This window comes from Kogia breviceps, chromosome 14, assembly GCF_026419965.1.
Source record: "Kogia breviceps isolate mKogBre1 chromosome 14, mKogBre1 haplotype 1, whole genome shotgun sequence".
Taxonomy (NCBI): Eukaryota; Metazoa; Chordata; class Mammalia; order Artiodactyla; family Physeteridae; genus Kogia; species Kogia breviceps.
Window position 1 is genome coordinate 77,331,363 of NC_081323.1, and position 21,660 is coordinate 77,353,022.

The 21,660-nt window shown below is 42.7% G+C and overlaps 1 protein-coding gene across 6 annotated transcripts in view; it reads left to right on the forward strand.

Moving 5' to 3' along the window:
• The window catches only part of CALN1 (calneuron 1), a 467,601-nt gene that overhangs the window by 293,888 nt on the left and 152,053 nt on the right, over positions 1-21,660 (forward strand). For all 6 annotated transcript variants that reach the window (XM_067014154.1, XM_067014155.1, XM_067014151.1 and 3 more), the window contains one exon: positions 5,533-5,645. In XM_067014154.1, the coding sequence (XP_066870255.1) occupies positions 5,533-5,645 (113 nt within the window). The remainder of the gene's footprint in view (positions 1-5,532; positions 5,646-21,660) is intronic.

Genomic DNA, 21,660 nt, shown 5'->3' on the forward strand with positions numbered 1-21,660 from the left:
TAATCTGTCTCCTCATTACCCTTCTGAGCCCATCATTTTTTCTGTATATGCCTTTCCTTCCTTTTATTTTGCAGGGCTTTTTACTGTTATTTTACCTCTTGGTGAAAGTTTCAGCTGGTTGGTCTTAACGAATGTTGTGCAGTCCTGGCCCTCCCTCGGCTTCCTGCCGTCGTTCAAGTTCATTACTCTGACTTACATAGCAGTGGGAAGCAGTCAGACGCAGTCCCGGGCAGGTTAGCTTCCCGCGTGTCTTGCTAAGTGGATCATGATATTTGGAAGCTTGTGGAGGGGGACTGAGGCCCCGTAGGCGTGAATTTCATTCTTTCACTCTGCACTTACTTGCCTGTTCAAGATTCCTAAAACAATTTAACCAAATAAAGTTTTTGCATTCGGAAACCGCTGCATTCTGTGAAAGGCTGGGGAATCTGGGAAGATACCGATTTTGTTTTTAGGGGACTGTGAGTCCAGAATGCCAGCCTCACGTCATGCTGCTAGGTCTGCACAGGCCTCATTCGTCAAACCAATTCTTTTTGGTGGGAGAGGGTGCCTGGAGGGTTGAATGTGAGAGACTTGGGTCCTCAGAATATTGACCATCCAAGGAGAATTACTGAGACCCTCACTGCAGGCAGAATAGCAGTTTAGAGGACAAATCGCTTTCAGGCAGTGCTCATTTGCATTAATTGCCCCTAAAGGCCATCCTCCCAAATTCCTACTAAATTTCTTCCCAGAGGCCCAGATAGGAAAACATATTAAACTCTCAAACTTTGAAGAGAGATATGAACCTGGGCTAGGAATTATGCTGGGGCCTCTGACACAGAGGGAGGCTTTGCAAGGCAGGGGTTAGCATCAGGGGTTCCAAGCTGATCCCTTGCTGACCTACTAGGTCAATCCCAGCCTTGCCCTAGTTCCTTTTGACCTCTTCTTGCCAAAATTTTCTCAAGGGCAAAATGTGGAAGGGCGGAACCTCTTCATAGTATTGGGATAGAATCAAACAATAATATATGTAAGGCCTTGAGTTCAGTGTCTGGCATATCGCAAATGTTCAATCAGTATTTCCTATTACCTATTGTCATTCTTTTAAATGCTTAAGAAAGACCTCCAGCAGCTGACCTGAGACCCAAAGGAGCAACTTAGATTTCAGTTCGCCTCTGTGTGCCAGGCAGCCATAGCACTCCCCAGCCAGGGAGCATTGGGACCAGAGGGGATAGTGTTCTGACAGAGCCACACATCGCAGGGCCTCCTGAGAGACAGCAAAAGCATAGGCAGCCTGCTGGGTTTGGAATCCCAGCTCTGCTCCCCTGTGTGAGCTTCTGCAAGTTACTGACCCTCTCTGTGCTTCAGTTTTCTCATCTGTAAAATGGGCCGCTGGCAGCCTTAAATGAACTAGGGTGTGGCGATTTCTTTAAATGATGCCACGGCATGGTGACTGCTCAAGTATGTTAGATGTCAAGATCATCATCAGACTTCCCAGACCTTGCCTCGGCCTGGGGCTGGTTTCTGTTCAAGGGACTTGGGGAGAAACTGCTCTCTGACATTCTATTCATCTCAGTTCTCTTGGAATGGCTGCAGGGAGAGGGTGGGGACATGGGGGTCAGACTTCTGGGAACAGCACTGATAGCTTGTGGGGTGTCCCCAGTCCTATTTGTCCTTCAAACTAGGATCTGCTGAAGGCAGCTTTTCCTCAGTCTAAATCTGAATAGAACCTTGTACTGCTGGCAGGTCTGATGTCGAGCTGTGTATGTGAAAGGAGGAGTCTTTGTGTACTGAAGGTCTGCAGAAAATGTGCAATGCACACACATTCTCAGGAGCCAGAGCTGAGAAGATCCCAAGAGAGACAGAGATAGGTGAGGGGGCCCCACCGTGATTATTTATCCAACTATGGGCATGCAAGGAATCTCCCTTGGCTCAATGATAGTTTTAAAAAAAAAGGGGGGGGGGCGGTTGGGGGAGAATCACATTTTGACCAATAACAGACCTGAAGTTCTAAATGTCATCTGCTTAACAGCTAGAAGCAAATCCTCCTGTGAGCCAGACCTCTCCTCCAAGTAGCAGAAAGGCTCTACCAGGCCACCCGTGCACCAGCGCTACAGCTGGCACTGCCACGGGGCCCTGAGCACTGCCCCCCAACCCAAGCACTTCCCCCCTGGCCAAGGATCTGAGTAGTGAATAAGCTGCTCCCTTCACTGAGGCCAGGATGTAGTTAGAAGCATCATTTCCGCTTGTCAGCTTTGGGTTTGCTGTTCTCAGCCAAGGGCACCATCCGTGAGTGCTCCCTGATGATTTTGACCAGAGTTCAGTGTGGACCCTTGAAATGCACCAGTTCCACACGCTGCTCTCCCATCACCAGGGGTGGCGGGGGAGGTTTTGGAGAGGTGGGTGGTCTCTCTCCTCCTACCTGGAAGGTAGATTGTTTAAAGACAGCCTCATGCTGAGAAGCAGGTGTTTTGCTACGTCCTGTGGACCCCCTACCCCATCCCATTTGACTCCCAGGGGAGAGTGGTGCCTACTACACAAGGGGTGGGAGCTGGTGTGGCCCAGCTGGTGGACATATTTTTGTTAAGGTCTCATGAGGTCTCTCTTTTTTTTTTTTAACACCTTTATTGGAGTATAATTGCTTTACAATGTTGTGTTAGTTTCTGCTGTATAACAAAGTGAATCAGCTATATGTATACATATAACCCCATATCCCCTCCCCCTTGCGTCTCCCTCCCACCCTCCCTATCCCACCCCTCTAGGTGGTCACAAAGCACCGAGCTGATCTCCCTGTGCTATGCGGCTGCTTCCCACTAGCTATCTGTTTTACATTTGGTAGTGTATATATTATATATGTCCATGCCACTCTCTCACTTTGTCATAGCTTACCCTTCCCCCTCCCCGTGTCCTCAAGTCCATTCTCTACTCATGAGGTCTTTGTAAAAAAAAAAAAATGATCCACACCCTCGAGCTTTTAAACTTTTATCAACTGTTGGACCTCGCCCTGGGTGACAGACGCGTGGGACGACGCCCACTGCTAATAGACCAACATCCCAGAGAGAGGGCCCCGGAAGGAGAACCATAGTACCTGGGACATTATCTAGTCCAGTGTTTCTTGAACTACTTCCTCTTCCTCCTCTTCTTCTTCCTCTTGTCCTGTTCCTCCTTCTTGTTCTACCCCCCCCCCCCCCACTCAGGTGCCTTTTAAGAAACTTGTTTCCCTAGTTGCCCTAACCCCACGGCATTTTATTATAATGGCACCGATATACTGTATGTATATCTGTTTATACACTGTGACGTTAGGGCCACAAACCATAATATCTAAGTTATTTTTGGTCCCCTAAGAATCACTTTCCATCTCACGGAAGGTGATGCTCTCTCTCTTGAGAATGCCCCCTCTGGCCTGAGACTTTTTGGCCATCCAGAACCAGCTTTGACTAGTGGGAGTGGCTTGGGGTGAGCTGGGGGTTAGCGCGTGGATAGAACAAGCGTGGTTGTCCGAGACTGGGAGCCTCATGCTTCTCGCTCAGTGTGAACGCCAGCAAGACTGGGCCATTCTCATCTTCCTCCAGCTTCCAACTTTCCACTTTCACAAATACTGGATGACTTATCTTTGGGCAAACATCTTGGTCTGCATTTACGATCATTTCCTTGCTTTGTCTTTTTCTGTAAAAGTGAAGTCGTGAGGTACAAAAGAACCAGAATGTTACAGCATCTTGAATACTGCTAGTCAATATCTGGGCGAATATACCCAGAGATGCGTCCATCTCTTATCTGCATCTCTGCCAGCATTGAGCAGTATTCTTTTTATAAGTATTTGCTCATTTGAAAGGCAAGATGCGAACTCAGTGTCGCTTGAATTAGCCATTTTATGATGACCAGCCAAGGAGAAGTTTTGGATCCTTTCGTCTTGCTGACAGGTGAGAGAGATACATTAATTTACTCTCAGTAGTCCACTGACTGCCCCACCCCACTTGGTGGCTTAATTTTCCCTTTCCTACTGACTTGTCATGCTTCCCCTGTCCTCTGGGAAGTTTTATCTACACTGGGATCTGTTCCTGGACTGTCTGTTCTGAATTATTGACGTCTTGATGATGACGTCTGCTTGGCTTTTGGAAATAGTTTCCAATGAAGGCTCTTGGAAGGCGATTGCACTCCAGGAGTGGATTGATGTGTCTGCACTTTGGTAAACATGTATGCGGACACCTGGACTGTCCTCCCTGCCTGAGGCCAAGATGTGGTGAACTCTTGGTGGAGACACCCTCCCGAGCCGTCCTGAGGGTGCAGAATGCCACACTAATGAGTCACTGAGGCTCAGACAATACCCTGAAGGTCTAATTTTGTCTAATTTGGCTCAAATTCACCTTTGGTCAGTGTCGGCTCTAGTATGAAAGATCCAATGCATGTTGAACTGAGCAAAGGAAAAACAAACAAGCAAGAGACATCATTCATTCTCTAAGTGCATACTGAGTGCCTACCATGGTGTCAGATATAAAGAAGACTGGGTCCCTGGCCTTGCAGAGCTCACAATCCAGGTGGGAGATAGGTGTGCAAATTAGTGGCTGAGATATAGGGTGATCTGTTCTAAATAGATGCACACTAAATTAGGAGAAGGGACAGAAGAAAGTGCCCAACTCCGTCTAGTGAGATGAGGAAGGGTCAGGAAAAATACAAAAAGAGAACACGATATTTAAGCTCCATTGTATAGACCAAGTTAGAGATCACCAGGTAGACAAATGGGGAAGGCCATCTGGATGGAGGGAACAGCATGTATAGACGTATGGAGCTCTGAAAGAGCATGGCATTTTGTGCAGAGGTGGGAAGCAAAGCGTGTCAAAAGGAATAGTGGGACTTGAATACCATCCTGAGATGGTTTCCTTATTTGTGGTCAAAGATGCCTTTGAAGTTTATAAAGCATGGTCAGATATGCTTTGGGGAACAAAGCACGGTCACGTATGCTTTGGGGAAGTAAACTCAACTGTCTGGAAGAGAGTGTGGAGGTGAGAGTATGAGGGCAAAAGCCATTTTACTAGTAACATTGTAATTATAACTAGGAACACTCATTCTTGGAAGCATTTTCCCACCACAGTCTTTTTGGAAATGGACTAGCAATTGGATTAATGAAAAAGGTAGAGCAGCCACAGGTATTTAAGAAGTGAAATCAGTAAGACTTGATGACTAAATTTATGTGTGATTGACAAGGATGAAGGAAGAGATAAGGACGAAGATGTGATTTCTCTCCTGTACAGCTGGGCAATTTGGGGTCCAGGTACAGCAGGTGTGAAGTTGTGGCCATTTAAGTGGGAGGTGTTGGTTGGGCATTTAGACACAAATACTGACAGATGATTAGGAATATGTGGTATTAGAGGTACTAACAGTTGCCAATTTCTCGTATTTCTTTTGGTACTTTAAGAATGAAGCCCAATTTTCAGAAATGCTTTCAGCTTTTCATTGATTGAGGTCATGCCATGGAGAAAAGCATGGAGATGTTTATTTCATTGGGCACAGTAGGTCAATTTCAGCTACTTTTCAACTCGTATCTATATCTTCTCCTTCCAGGGGATGGTCAGGTGGATTTTGATGAATTCATGACAATTCTTGGCCCCAAACTGGTGTCTTCAGAAGGTCGCGATGGTTTTCTTGGAAACACGATAGACAGCATATTCTGGCAGGTGAGTAAGAATTTTTTGAAAAATTAAGGTTGACGGTAAACATGTGTCTGGTACTAACATTTGACTGTGAATTCTTGAGCTTCTGTTCAGCACGTGAAGCTCCCTTCTGGGCTTGAGTGACATACATTCCTTGAACTGGACATCTCAGTTGAGATCCATACTAGGCCCCCTGAACAAAGAATCAAAACTATACTCATTTAAGGCTTGGAAGAGTGAAATATCTCCCTATTTTCCCTTATATCAAAAATAGTTTTACATTTTGGAGAAATGAGATTCCTCCACTTCTGATTCACAAAAGACTTTTTCCTGGGTACACTTAGAAAGGACATATTGGTATTACCTGAGCCCACTCTGTCCCTGGTTCCAGCAGATCCTTGCTGGGAGGATGGCATGGTTGCCTTGTGTGTTTGGATGCTAGCAGTACTCTTAATAGGACAGAATGGTTTTATCTAAAAATTTGCATTTGCTGCTTCTCAATTTGCTTCTATTTCTATCTTGTAAAATCTCTTAGGATATTCCAAATAATCCCTTCAAATTATTAATGTGCTATAAATCATTTCTCTATATTAGTTCTTTAGTGTTAAAATGTGACTATTATTTTGTGACTATGGAATTTGGGGAATGACTCATCAATAATTATTTTAAAAAATTAGGGACTCCCCTGGCGGTCCAGTGGTTGGGACTCCGTGTGTCCACTGCAGTGGGCGCGGGTTCAATCCCTGGTCAGGCAAGTGGGGTCACGCATGCTGCGCAGTGTAGCCAAAAAAAAGAAAAAAGAAAAAAAAATTGAGTTAATTTGTCAAATTAAATTGAATTATTGTTTAAACATGTAAAATACCATTCAAACACGGTGTGGTTTCTTTAATTTCTTGATGTGTTTTTTTCCTTAACCAAAGATACTTCTCTGTATCTCTAGATAAGGATTGCAGTTGCCATGTATCTCTAGTCTTATTCTGCTACGCATCTGGCATATAACCAACAAGTACTTAGTAAGAACTTGTTACTGGCCCTGTAGTCTAACAGTCACTATGGGTTTTACAAAAGATGCTTAAGACACAGTTCTGGCTATTTAAGAATTTGGTTGAGGAAACACAACTAAGAGAGAAAACAAAGAGTAATTAATTGGCTTGATGGTTATTAGACTGTAATCTCCTTGCAGCCAGGGACTTCATTGCTGTGGTGCCCTCAGCAGTTAGCCTCTGTACTCAGCAGACCCTCAATAACTTCTTTTAAAATAAAATGAATAGAAGTTCAAGAAAGGAGACACATGTGGTCTTGAGAGGTCAGATCAGCCTTCAGGAAATGGGGGTACTTGCTTCGGACCTTGAAATAGGTGGGGGATTATGTGAGAAAAGAAAGAGAAGAGAGCATCCCCAGCCTGTCACAATGAGACTTTGAAAAAGGTAGAGGCAATGAGCTCAGGAAAGTCATTGACCATGAGGAAGATACGGTTGAAAGGGAAAGAGCTCAGGACCCACTGGCAGGGTGGATTTAGAGCCTGAGGAAAGAAGGGTTGAGATGACTGACTCCAAGTTTCCCAAGTGGCTACTACTTCCAGGAATACGATCGTGGAGAAAAGACGTCTTTGTGGAGTTGAATTCTAAATTGGACACGTTGAGGGTCAGTCACCAAGCAAAGTCCATGCACAGCTGAAATCAAGGATGGATCATGGGCGAGAGGCCAGGGCTGGGAACCCAGATTTGGGATTCATCAGAGCTAGTGGGTGAAATTATAGTCAAGGATGAGCTCAGCAAGGGAAGTCGTATACCTGAAGATGACCAGAGAGACAGGACCTGGTCCTGGAGGATATCCAGGGCAGGGGAGAGTGAGATATGGCGTCTGACCTCCACACTGCTGATACCCATCAGGAGAACATCATCTCCCTGTGGTTATGATCAGCCCTGACTCTCCCTAGAGAGGGACCTCCATGACCCTACTTGCCACATGATCAGAATATTTTAGCACTCAGGTAACCTTTCGTGTGGAAAGATAGACGGGTAGACTCCCCTGGCCAAAATCAAAAGTGAGCACATAGTGGGACTTCCCTGGGGATCCAGTGGTTAAGACTGAGTGCTTCCAATACAGGGGGTACAGGTTCGATCCCTGGTCAGGGAACTAAAATCCCGCATGCTGCACAGTGCAGCAAAAAAAAAAAAAAAAAAAAAAAAGTGAGCGTATAGTTAACAAGACGGAGAAACATTATTTCCCACCTGGCATCTTGCAGCCCATACAGATGTACTCTGTTTAAGCATCTGGGAGTTGCTTCTCTTCTCGGTTTCTCTTCTTCCCCGAGCTCCTATATTGCCCCCTCTGAATGCTTTCTACCCTTTGCCTCTGCCTTCAGGGCCCACTCTAGCCTAGAAGGATGCTGCAAGCCCTTCCAGGCTCTAAGCATTCTCCCTGGCCCCGATCCTGAAGGGGAAGGAGCTGCACGTACTTAATTATACCTTAAGTGGAGGCCTCTCATCTGCCAGATTCTTCCCAGTAGAGCATCTACAAGAGGAAATATTTCTTTTATACTCTATTGATTGCCTCTTGCATAATTGGGACATGCTACTATGCTCATGAAGTCTCTGTGTTTTTGCCTTACCAAAGACCCTCCCCCTCACCCAGGGTGATAAATGGGATGGGAAAAAGAGAATAAAAGGGGAAAATTCAATTCTGAAATATCTAAATGAATGTGGGACCGCGTGGACTGGTGGCTGTGACTGTCTCTCCTGCTGGCGCTCACCCAGCTCAGACTTTAACGACCGGCAAAGGAGAAAGACCATCAACCCACTCTTGCTAGTCAGCCTCCTCTGCTGCCTGCCCTGCTGCCTGCCCCCCGTCTCCCATTCAGTGACAGTGTGAGAAAACTGTCCTCAGAGCACGCAGAGCATCTGGTCCTTCCTGGAAATAAAAGCTCATATTCCCAGCACTTGAGTGATTTTTCAGGTTTAAAAGAAAGCTCCGTGTGTGCACAGGTGTATATGTGTGCACGTGCATCTGTGTACACGTGAGTGTTTACTTTGCTGCTGTGGTTGCAGATGGTCTAGGAGAGGAGCAGCAGAAAGGCAGCTTTCTGCCTCTGAATTACCAGGCAGGAGATTTTGATATCAGGAGTTACTGATATTCTAGAAAGGAGAACACCATCCATTTGAGACACTGACAAGGCTTCCTGAGAGGGACAAAATCAGTTTCCTGTGGAAACAGACACGGTGGTACACTTGGAAGGCCATATTAGTGATCTATTGCTGCATATAATCTATTACACCAAAAGCTAGTGACATAAAACAGTAAGCATTTACTATCTCACTGTTTCTGTGGGTCAGGAATTCAGTAGCAGCTTAGCTGGGTGGTTCTGGCTCAGGGTCTCTGATGAGATTGCAGTCAAAATGCTGGCTGGGGCTGTGATCATCTGAAGGCTTGACTGGGGCTGGAGAATGTGTTCTCAGGTGCTCGCTCATGCGGCTGGCAAGATGATGCTGGCTGTTGGCAGGAGGCCTCAGGTCCTTGCCACACGGACCTCTCCCTGGTGCTGCTTGAGTGTCCTCGTGACATGGCAGCTGGCTTCCAGAAAAACAGATGATCCAAGAGAGTACAAGGCCGAAGCTGTCATGTCTTTTATGACCTAGCACTGGAAGTCAAACTCCATCATTTCTGCAACATCCTATTGGTTACACAGGTCATCCTCATTCGGTGGGGAGAGGACTACCTCCCGGTGATTACCCGGAGGCAGGGGTCATTGGGGACCACCTTGGAGACTGGCTACCACAAAGGGGGATGAAATCAGCCTTAGGACTTGGTATATGTTAATGGTAGAGAGGAGGGGAGGGAGGGGCTGAGGGGGGCCAGGCTCGGGATGGGCGGGGAGGGCTTTCATGCTCATTGCTTCAGGTCCATTGCAATCGCAGAGGAGCAGGGTCCTCAAAGTCACTTTGTTCCATCAGTCACTTGCACCACACACCATGAGGCCACTTGTGCCCGAGAATGTGTCTTTAATGCAACAAATGCTCCCGGGTGGCGGAGCATCTGCATCTCAGGTTCACCTGAGACCCCACAGCAGCCCTTCATCTCTTCTCCTCCTTGACCTCCAGTGCTGTGTTAGCTGGGTTCCACCACGAGCTTGCAGACAGCACACGATGGCAAAGGAAATGACAAGCATCACGGGAGATCTTGCAGCTCTACTGATCTATCCTAGTCCAGCCAACACTTCCATTAAACTCTTCTCCCTCTGAAGAGAGAGAGAGATGAGTCCTTCCCTTAGCTAGGAGAGGAGCCAGTGGCGTCGGCTTCTTGACTCACATTTTTATCTTATTCACAATCCAACTTCATTCATTAAGACTTGACTCAGAGTTTCTGAATTAAGAAATGAAACGTTAATATCTAAGCAAATGGATCTGTTCACTGGATGGTGCTGAATGTGTGGGAATGGATCTGGGGCTGGAGATAGAGAACTAAGAAACTCACAGGGCTGCCTGGTCTTTGTGCTTCAGAGTACCCTTCGCTTGCCCATATGCAAGCAGGTCGTTATCATAGCTAGTTTATCTCACAGCTGTGTGCAATGTCCAAGACACTGAAAGTTATACCAACATAAAAGTGCCTGGGTCCATCCACCTCACTACAAATAACTCAATTTCGTTTCTTTTTATGGCTGAGTGAGGTGGATGGACCTAGAGTCTCATACAGAGTGAAGTAAGTCAGAAAGAGAAAAAACAAATACCGTATGCTAACACATATATATGGAATCTAAGAAAAGAAAATGGTCATGAAGAACCTAGGGGTAAGACGGGAATGGAGACGCAGACCTACTAGAGAATGGACTTGAGGATGTGGGGAGGGGGAAGGGTAAGCTGTGACAAAGTGAGAGAGTGGCATGGACATATATACACTACCAAACGTAAAATAGACAGCTAGTGGGAAGCAGCAGCATAGCACAGGGAGATCAGCTCGGTGTTTTGTGACCACCTAGAGGGGTGGGATAGGGAGGGTGGGAGGGAGGGAGACGCAAGAGGGAAGAGATATGGGAACATGTATATATGTATAACTGATTCACTTTGTTATAAAGCAGAAACTAACACACCACTGTAAAGCAATTATACTTCAATACAGATGTTAAAAAAAAAAAAAAAAGGGCCTGGGGCACCCGTCCCCAGATTTGGTCCAGATCAAGGCCTGCTTGCCACCCTGACTTCACCCACAGGCCTGCTCAGCATCCTTTCCAGCTGTCCATTCCTCCCCCGCTGGTGGGATAAGACACAGCTGGGGAAAGACAATATCTGCAGCTGCTCCTCAGGTACCTCTCCATGCTTGGCTGCTGTCCCTCCATCCCAAATTCTTACTCTGGCCTCATGTCTTTTCTGGTTTCCATTTCTGGTTTGGTCCTAGACTCTTGATCTTGGTTCCATTCTCTGACCCAGAGGCCAATCCTCCCCAGCCCAGGTCCCAGGCTTTAGCTTGGGACATTTCATGTGCAGGTTCCAGGGCCATGGCCGAGATGGACAGGGAGCTCGGTTTAAAATTCTTGACTCGGGACTTCCCTGGCGGTCCAGTAGTTAAGACTTCACCTTCCAATGCAGGGGGTGCAGGTTCGATCCCTGGTTGGGGAGCTAAAATCCCACATGCCTCAGGGCCAAAAAAAACCAAAACATAAAACAGAAGCAATATTGTAACAGATTCAATAAAGACTTTTAAAAAATGGTCCATATCACAAAAAAATCTGTAAAATTCTTGACTCAGTTCAGAATACTTGACACTCCATGTTCGCAACACAGGAAAGAAACATTACACAAAGCTCCAAGTACAGTATGATCCCAAATCTGTTCTGCATAAAAGAACTGGAAAGAAATATATCAAAACATTGACAGTGATGTCTCATGTGATAGGATGATGAGTGATCACATCCTTCTGTATTTTTCAAAAGCTTGACAATAGGCATGCATTAGTTCTATAATCAGAAAAAGAAAATTAAAGGGAAGAAAATATAGTCCCCCAGCTAGTCAAATATTTATTAAATACCTACAGTGTTTTCATCTGTTAAACTGTAGATTACCTGTCCCATGAGGTTGACTGTGGATAAAATTTGCAGGGAAAGCAAATGAAACAGAAGAAATCATATTCATTCATATGAGGTATTTGTTGCATGGGGCTGAGACCTAGAAAATTCCAGGACTTTTGACTTTTGTTCTTTGAAGGATAACTTGCATTCTAGCAGGCAGAGTCTCTCCTCACATCCAGTCTGGCACCAACAGGATAGTTTTTCCCCAGTATTTTGTCAACGTGCCACTCTGTCAGAGTTTGCTGTTTTTAATCATCTCATAGAAGCTAACTAGCTTTCAGCAGCCATGCCCATCACATGGCCCATCACAAGGCCTGTTAGACTGACAGCCAACATTTGAATCCCCAAAGCGATTTTACTGCTTGTGAAATATGGAGCGTGAAAAACATTAGTGTCCCAAAGTGGGTCTCAAAGTGTGGTTCCTGAACAGCCGTCAGCATCACCTGGGACTCATTAGAAATGCAAATTCCTGGACCCCACCCCGGAAACACTGAACCGGAAACTCCAGGGTGGGGCCGGCTTCCGGGAGTTCAATACGCCCTCCAGGTGACTCTGATGCTTCCTCAAGTCTGAGAGCCGCTGAGACTTCAGTGATCCTGGCATACGGGGCAGGCATCTGGTCAGACTTACTATTCAGACCTTGGTAATTCGGGCTTTTCTTTCATTTATCTATATTCGTAAGCGTCATTGGTCTTTAGTCTATATAACAGTATATGTTTCAACTGTTTTTAAGAGGCGGAGGGGGCTTCCCTGGTGGCGCAGTGGTTGAGAGTCCGCCTGCCGATGCAGGGGGCACGGGTTCGTGCCCCGGTCCGGGAAGATCCCACGTGCCGCGGAGCGGCTGGGCCCGTGAGCCATGGCCGCTGAGCCTGCGCGTCCGGAGCCTGTGCTCCGCAACGGGAGAGGCCACAACGGTGAGAGGCCCGCATACGGGAAAAAAAAAAAAAAAAAGATGGAGGAATTACATGTCAACATATAACTAATTTTCTAAGCATTAAAGCAATGGAAGAATCATAAATAAAAACTGTTAAACTATTAAGTTGAAAGAGTATTTCAAAAAGTAATAGGAAAAATACAGCAATTAATAGGCTAAGGTATATGTGAAGAGCATTTCTAAGAAATATGAAAACCTCTAGATATGACAGTAGAAAAATGGGATAAGGAATAACAGACAACTGATACTTTAAACAAACATATTAAAACAATTTTCAACCTCACTAGAAATCTAAGGAATATAAACTAAAATAGTAATTGGATAACAGTTTTCACCTATCAGGTTGGAAAAGAATAAAACATGATAATAGTACTGTCAAGAATAAGATAAAATGGGCAAACAAACTTACTACTAGTAGAAATGTACATGGTAAAACTTTTCTGAAAACTATTTGGTGATACTTAGCTACAACTTTTCCAATGTTAAACCCTATATTTAAAAATAATTCTACATCTTAGACTCTGCATATGAAATTAGTCAGAGATGTAGAAAAATGCACTTACAAAGATGGAATATTGTACAATTATTTAAAATAATATTTTCACTTTACAGTCGAGAGATTTAATTTATAGTATAATTACATTGCTGTTCTACATCTATTATATATCCATGTATATTCATACAGAGACAAAAACTGGGGAAAATGTAATAATTCTTTTTAACATCTTTACTGGAGAATAATTGCTTTACGTTGTTGTATTAGTTTTTGCTGTATAACAAAGTGAATCAGCTATACATATTCATATATCCCCATATCTCTTCCCTCTTACAGCTCCCTCCCACCCTCCCTATCCCACCCCTCTAGGTGGTCACAAAGCACCCCGCTGATCTCCCTGTGCTATGCAGCTGCTTCCCACTAGCTAGCTATTTGACATTTGGTAGTATATATACATCAAAGCCACTCTCTCACTTTGTCCCAGCTTACCCCTCCCTCTCCCTGTGTCCTCAAGTCTGTTCTCTATGTCTGCATCTTTATTCCTGTCCTGCCCCTAGGTCCTTCAGAACCATTTTTTTTTTTTTTTTAGATTCCATATATATGTGTTAGCATACAGTATTTGTTTTTCTCTTTCTGACTTACTTCACTCTGTATGACAGACTCTAGGTCCATCCACCTCACTACAAATAACTCAGTTTCATTTCTTTTTATGGGTGAGTAATATTCCATTGTATATATGTGCCACATCTTCTTTATCCATTCATCTGTCGATGGACACTTAGGTTGCTTCCATGTCCTGGCTACTGTAAATAATGCTGCAATGAACACTGTGGTACATGACTCTTTTTGAATTATGGTTTTCTCAGGGTATATGCCCAGTAGTGGGATTGCTGGGTCATAGGGTAGTTCTGTTTTTAGTTTTTTAAGGAACCTCCATACTGTTCTCCATAGTGGCTGTATCAATTTACATTCCCACCAACAGTGCAAGAGGGTTCCCTTTTCTCCGCACCCTCTCCAACATTTGTTGTTTGTAGATTTTTTTGATGATGGCCATTCTGACTGGTGTGAGGTGATACCTCATTGTAGTTTTGATTTGCATTTCTCTAATGATTAGTGATGTTGAACATCCTTTCATGTGTTTGTTGGCAATCTGTATATCTTCTTTGGAGAAATGTCTATTTAGGTCTTCTGCCCATTTTTGGATTGGTTTGTTTTATTGATATTGAGCTGCATGAGCTGCTTGTATACTTTGTAGATTAATCCTTTGTCAGTTGCTTCGTTTGCAAATATTTTCTCCCATTTTGAGGGTTGTCTATTCGTCTTGTTTATGGTTTCCTTTGCTGTGCAAAAGCTTTTAAGTTTCATTAGGTCCCATTTGTTTATTTTTGTTTTTATTTCCATTTCTCTAGGAGGTGGGTCAGAAAGGATCTTGCTGTGATTTATGTCATGGAGTGTTCTGCCTTTGTTTCCTCTAAGAGCTTTATAGTGTCTGGCCTTACATTTAGGTCTTTAATCCATTTTGAGTTTATTTTTGTGTATGATGTTAGGAAGTATTCTAATTTCATTCTTTTACATGTAGCTGTCCAGTGGGAAAATGTAAGAATTCTGATGCCTCTGATTATTATTGGAATAAAGGTGAATGTAAATTTTCTTTGTCCTTGTATGTATTTTCCAAAATTTCTGCAATTAGGCCAAAGGATCTATTCTGTTATTATTCATCAAAGTTAACGAAATCTCAAATTAACAAAATCACATTGTAAAACAACTGTTTTCAGTGGCAAAAAAGGTGATCGGATTTTCTAATACACTTGCCCCGCTGTTAAGGTAAATAAAGCACAAACTTTACATGAGAGTACACAAGCATCTAGTCAAAATGGCAACTGCCAGCAGCCAGGAGGAAAGGAATTCAGGCCGAAGCCTCTGAGAGGCAGCCACCACCCAAAGCAGCTAGGTGGCCCCTTGGTGTAGAAGCCACAGGACGCCCGAGGCCAGCTGCAGCCTCCCACTGTATCAGTTACCTTATATCCATTTAGTATGCCGAAAACTTAGCCTTTAGAAGAATGTCTGAATTGATTTCATAATCAGAAAAAAAAATTGAAAGTAATTTAAAATATCATTTCTAAATAATTTCATGATGAGTCTGTGGCTGGTTTGGGTTGACAAGTTACCTCAGCCGAAAAGAGGAAAAAGGCACCCGTCATATTATCAGGAAAGTCCTGGCACCAGTAACTTAATTCTGTGTCCAATGAAATCTTCCCAAGTTTTATGTAAAGTTATTTTCTTTTATTCAATCTACTTACCCTTAAGGATCTAACACATAGGGTTTATATGTAATATGTATATACTGTAGACCTCAGAAAAGCATAAATTTTCATTAAAAGATACCTAAATGGGGACTGATTCTATCAATGGTAGAATCTTGCAGTCAAGTTCAGAGGGAGCACAGAAAGGAACAAGGCAGGCATAGCCGGTGGGGACCTCTTGCGGTCAGGCAGATGATTCCTCTAAAACCCACAAGTGGTACCCAAAGGCAGGCTTCTGAAGGGGACAAGGGTCTCCTCTGCTTCAGGGGTGGTGTCCTGGTGGCACGTTTTTAAAAAACCTATTTTCTTGAGTTGTGATTGACATATAAAAAGCTGTACGTATTTAATGTACACAACTCAGAGTTTGGGGATAACTATACACCTGTGAAACCATCACTACCATCAAGGCCTTAGACATATCCATTTCCCCCTGAAGATTTCTCTTACCTGATTATTATTGTTGTTATTTGTGTGTGGTAAGAACCCTTAACATAAGATCTACCCTCTCAGCAAATTTTAAGTATACAATATTGTTAGCTATAGGCGCTATGCCGTATAATAGATCTCCCGAACTTTTCTTATGTTGACCTGAAATAAACAGACTGCCAGATATTTCTCCAGCAAAGGTGGGTTTATTTGGGATCAGGATCAGCAGAGAATTGTAATTCAGGGTCTGCAACCATGGTGAGCCCCGTGCAAATCCCCCCATGGCAAGGGAAGGAGACACTTTTATAGAGAGGAAAAGGAAGTTGGCAGGGCTATAATTAACAAAGGGTCCAGGGCTTTTCTTGCCCGGAAACGAGTCTTCTTGGGCTCTGCTATCATCACAGTGCATGAGAGCTCCCCCGTCTGGTCTCCCAGCTCTACTTAATTGAGGTTTCTGTTTACTTTTTACAACCGAAACTTTGTACCCTTTGACCATCACCTCTCCACCTCTATTCCCAGCCCCTGGCAACCACCATACCACTGCCTGCTTCGACGAGTTTGACGAATTTAGATTCTACACATCAGTGATATCATACAGTATTTGCCAGACACACCTTCTGACCGTGGCATCAATGATCTTGATGCCACAGGACTGAGTTTCTGAGGTTCACAGATGCACCAGGGTGGCAGGGAGAAGTGACCACAGTAACTTCCATCTGGTCCAAGGTCCTGGCCCTCCCTCGGCTGTGCACTGAGCTGTAGACCTCATGCTTGCTTGTTGCAGTACCGCTGTCTTTTTTTTTTCTATTTTTACTATTGCAAATAGGATTTTTTCATTGCATGTTTCTAACCACTGTCTGCCAGTATAGTGGAAAGCAGTTTTGGGGATTCTGGCTTTTATCTTCCTTCCCTACTGAGTTCACTCATGAGAGAATTAGCAATTTCTCATTACAGAATTAGAGATTTTCTTAGGTTCTCTATGTCTGCTGTGACTTTGTCCACAAATTGCAGTGATTTTGTTTCCTCCTTTCTGGCAGTGTCTATCTTAGTTCCATTTGTATTGACTGAAACCTGTTTATTAGTAATACACAAGAAGGGTGAAATGTGATATTAGGAAATTGACATCTTACTTACCAATAGTTTTTAAAATTGTGAATATATGATAGCTTTTACCAAATGTCCTTTTCATCTCTAATAAGAGGATCATGTGATTATTCTTGTTTTCACTTACCTATATGATTTAATGATTACTAAATTCCCTAGTTTACATTCCTAGGATTTACATTTGCTGTTATGGCAGGTCATTTTCTTAATATAATTTAAATTTCTAGTGTAATTTAAAACTTTGATTTGCCATCAATTTTGATTTTTTTCATCTGTATTCATAAATAAAAGGAGCCTGTAGTTTGCACAGAACTATAAGTGTCATTGTCAGGTTTTGAAACGTAGTTATTCTAGCATGATAAAATTAATTTGTCAACTTTCTTTTTTGGTGATCTACAATAAATTCCACAGTATGGAATTTATTTATGACCTTAAATTTGAACAGGTTAGTTCATAAAACTGCCTTGATGTAGTGGTAGGGTTTTCGGTTTTGGTTTGGGGATTTTTTTTTTTGAGGTATTTCTTAATGATAAGTTTTAATTATTCGTTACTCTACTTTGAAATTTTATATTATCTTCAGGAAGTTTCCAATTTCTCAAAATTACTTAATTTATTAGCATTTACTTGTATATAGTATTGTTTAAAATTTTCTTTGCAAGTACTATTTTACCATCATTATAGCCTCTCTTAATTGTAATTTTTCTTTTTCTCATTTTTTATTAATCTGATTTGCCAGAAATTTGTCTATTTTATTGATTTTTTGGAAAAAAATGTACTCTTCAACTTAATTAACAATTCTCTTTTTTTTTTCCTGTTTCCTATTCTGGTATTTTCAACTTTGATCACTTCCTTTTCCCTATTTTCTTGTTGTTATTATTTATAAACTTCTGCATTAAATGACTGTTTCACCTAGTTTTGTCTTTTTTTATTTATGAAAGAATTTAGATGTGAATTTTCCTCTTAGTATAGCTTTATCACCATCCTGAGATTTTGATATGTAGTGTCTACCATTTACTCTATGGTCTGTAATTATAATTAATATCTTTCTTCACTCAATATTTATTTGGGATAATATTACTTCATACTATGTTTAAACATTTGTTATTAATTTATCATTTTATTGCACTGTAGTCTTAGAAGATCACTTATGTCATCGCTTCTTCATGCTGTCTACTGTGTTCATTTACTGCATCTCAGTATGTGTTCAGTTTCTGCAAAGGAAACATGTCAACTGAATACACTGCTTTCACAGTTTGTAGGAAATAGAACTATTGATATATGCCCCCTTTCCAGTAATAATTAAAATCTTGAATGTCCTGGTTTATTTTATATCTATTCAATCTGTCTTAGATTGATAGTATTAAGGTCTATCTCAATTCTGTTTCTGTCATTTTCTGTGTGTGTGTGTGTGTGTGTGTGTGTGTGTTATTGAAAGCCTCTATGGGCCAGCGTGGATATAGTGGTGAACAAGAGACAAGTCTCTTGTTCTCATGGAATTTATATGCTAATGTAGAGGGTAGGGGAGAGATAGACGTTAAAGCAATAGATAATAATAAATAAGATAAACTCAGATAATATTAAGTCCTTTGAAGTACATAAAATAGGATGATATAATCGAGGGCAGTCAGGGTAGGTGTACTACACAGCTTTAAACAGAGTGTGAAGAGAAGACTGCTCTGAGGAGGTGATGTTTGAACTTACCCCTAAATCGTGAGGAAGGTCCAGCTGTGCAAGCTGTGGGGGAAGTGCTCACCACCGGGAGGCAACAGCAAATTCTAGGGCCCTGAGGAGGGAGAAGCTTGACTCCAGGCTGGTGGGCAAGTGGTTGGAGATGAGGTTGGAGATGCTGGGGTAGAGATCAGCTCTTGTGGGACACCATGGGCTCTGCGTTGGGATCTAGGTTCAGCAGAATGTGATTGAGACCAATCTAACAGTGGTACAAACAGAACAGAAGCAGATATAAATCACTCTCACCAAGTTCTCTGCTGCCATCTGGTTCACTGTTCTGAAATCCTAGTGTTGCCCTATCCATGTGGTTTACATCCACATCTGCATTCCACCCATCAGAAAGCCAAGGAAGGGAAAGGGAGCACAAGTATTTGAAGAAGTTGCACCCAGCACTTCTACTTATGTCCCCTTGGCCAGAAGTTAGTCACGTGTTTGACCAGAAGTTGGTTATGTTGGCACACCCAGCAGCAAGGCATGTTGGGAAATGTAGTCTTTCTTTTGGACAGCCATGTTCCCAGATTCTTAAATTGAGGGTTTTGTTGCTATTAATAGAGAATTGACAGGGGAGAACGCTGTGTCAGGTCCCATCAAGACAAGGAGTTTGGATGTGATTTTATGTAGAAGCAGTACTGCTTGGAGTATGTTAAGCAATTGAGTGGTATATTTTAATTTACATGCAAAAAACATCACTACTGCTGTGTGGAAGGAATATAGGAGGGAAGAATGGGGCTGGGGGCTCAGGAAGTTATTTCAAAAGTCGGAGAGACATGCTGATGGCTTACACTAGGGTGGGAGCATCTGGGTAGTGAGAAGGGGGCAGGTACAGGCTTCATGTATTTTGAGTGTCTGGTTTTTTGGTGGGTCCACATTTAAGATCATATGTACTCTTACTGATCCTCTTGGTGGCTTGATCCTTTTACTATTATGTACTGTCCTCTTTGCCTCTAGTACTTTTCTTGCTCTTAAGTCTACTCTACTGGATATTAATACAGCCACTCCTGCTTCTTAAAATTAATATTTGTATGGTATACCTTTTTCTATCCTATGTTGTTGAATTTGTAGTAAGTTTCTTGTAAACAGCATACAGTTGGGCTGTGTTTTTTATCTATTCTGTCAGCCTGTGGTTTTTTTTTTTTTTTTTTTTGCGGTATGCGGGCCTCTCACTGTTGTGGCCTCTCCCGTTGCGGAGCACAGGCTCTGGACGCGCAGGCTCAGTGGCCATGGCTCACGGGCCCAGCCGCTCCACGGCACGTGGGATCTTCCCAGACCGGGGCACGAACCCGTGTCCCCTGCATCAGCAGGCAGAGTCTCAAACACTGCACCACCAGGGAAGCCCTCTATTTAATTTTTGAAGTGTGTAAGTCTGCCCTTTTATTATTTGTTTTGTGTTTGTTTCCTCTTGGTTCTTGTTTTTCTTGTCGTATCTTCCTGCAGGTTACTTGAACATTTTCAAGAATCCCATCTTGATTTAGTTATAGTATTTTTGAATGTATCTCTTTGTATTGTTTTCATAGTGGTTGCTCTGGATATTACAGTATACATATGTGTCCTCACAATCTACTTGTATCAATATTTTGCCTCTTTGAGTGGAGTGTGAAAACGGCACTTGCATTTAGGTTCTTTTGCCTTCCCACTTTTAAATATCATTGCCTTGAGTGTCAGATGGTATTATAATTTTTGACCCAATCATTAAATATTATTTATAAAACTCATGAGGAAAAGAATAGTCTATTGTATAAACCCAGAATATTTTTCTTCTTTCTGTTATTCCATCTTCCTTCTTGATTCTCCAAGATTCTTTATTTCATCATTTCTTTTTTAGTCTGTTTTTGAGGATAAATTTGATAATGACAAATTCTTTTAGCTTTTCTTCATCGGAGAATGTCTTGATTTCCCCTCATTCCTGAAGGATAATTTTGCCAGTTATATACTGCAGATGATAGTTTTTTGTTTTTTTTTCTTTCTCAGAACTTGAAAAATGTTATGCCACTTCCTTCTGGTCGCCATGATTTCAGAGGAGCAATCTGTTGTGTTTGTAGGTAATGCATCATTTCTCTCTGGCTGCTTTCCAAAATTTTTCTGAGTTTTTAATTTTTCAAAGTTTAATTATGAAATGTCTTAGAATGGATTTATTTGGGGTTCATCCAGTTTGAGGTATGATCAACTTCTTGAATTTGTAGAGTTGTGTTTTTCACCAAATTTGGAAAATTTTAGCCACTTCTTTGAACACTCTTTGCCTACCACTCTATGATCCCTCTCCCTGGACTCAGATGAGTGTTGGGACTTTTTATTGTCCCACAGGTCCCTGAGGTTGTTATTTTTTACTATCTTTTTTTTTTTTTTTTTTTTTTGTGGTACGCGGGCCTCTCACTATTGTGGCCTCTCCTGTTGCGGAGCGCAGGCTCCGGGCGCACAGGCTCAGCGGCCATGGCTCACGGGCCCAGCCGCTCCGCGGCATGTGGGATCCTCCTGGACTGGGGCACGAACCCGTGTCCTCTGCATCGGCAGGTGGACTCTCAGCCACTGCGCCACCAGGGAAGCCCAGGTTTGTTATTTTTTTCATTTAGTCTATTTTCTTGCTTTTGTTCATATTGAGTGAACTCTATTGATCTATCCTCAAGTTCAGTGATTCTAACCTCTGTCCTCTCTACTCTGCTATCCTGTCCAGCAACTTGTTTTATTTCTGCAGTTGTATTTTTCAGTTCTGGAATTTTCATTTGGTTCTTTTTTATAACTTCTATTCCCTTGTTGAGATTTTTTCATTTTTCATTTGTTTCGAGAGCTCGTGATTGATTGTTGGATTTTTATGATGCTTGCTTTAAAATCCTTGTCAGGTAATTTCAACATCTGATTCATCTCAGTGTTCACGTGCATTGAATGTCTTTTCTCATTCAAATTGTGATTTTCTTGGTCCTGGGTGTGATGGGAGGTTTCTATTATAACCTGGACATTTTTCCTAATATGTGAATGGATTCTGGATTCTATTT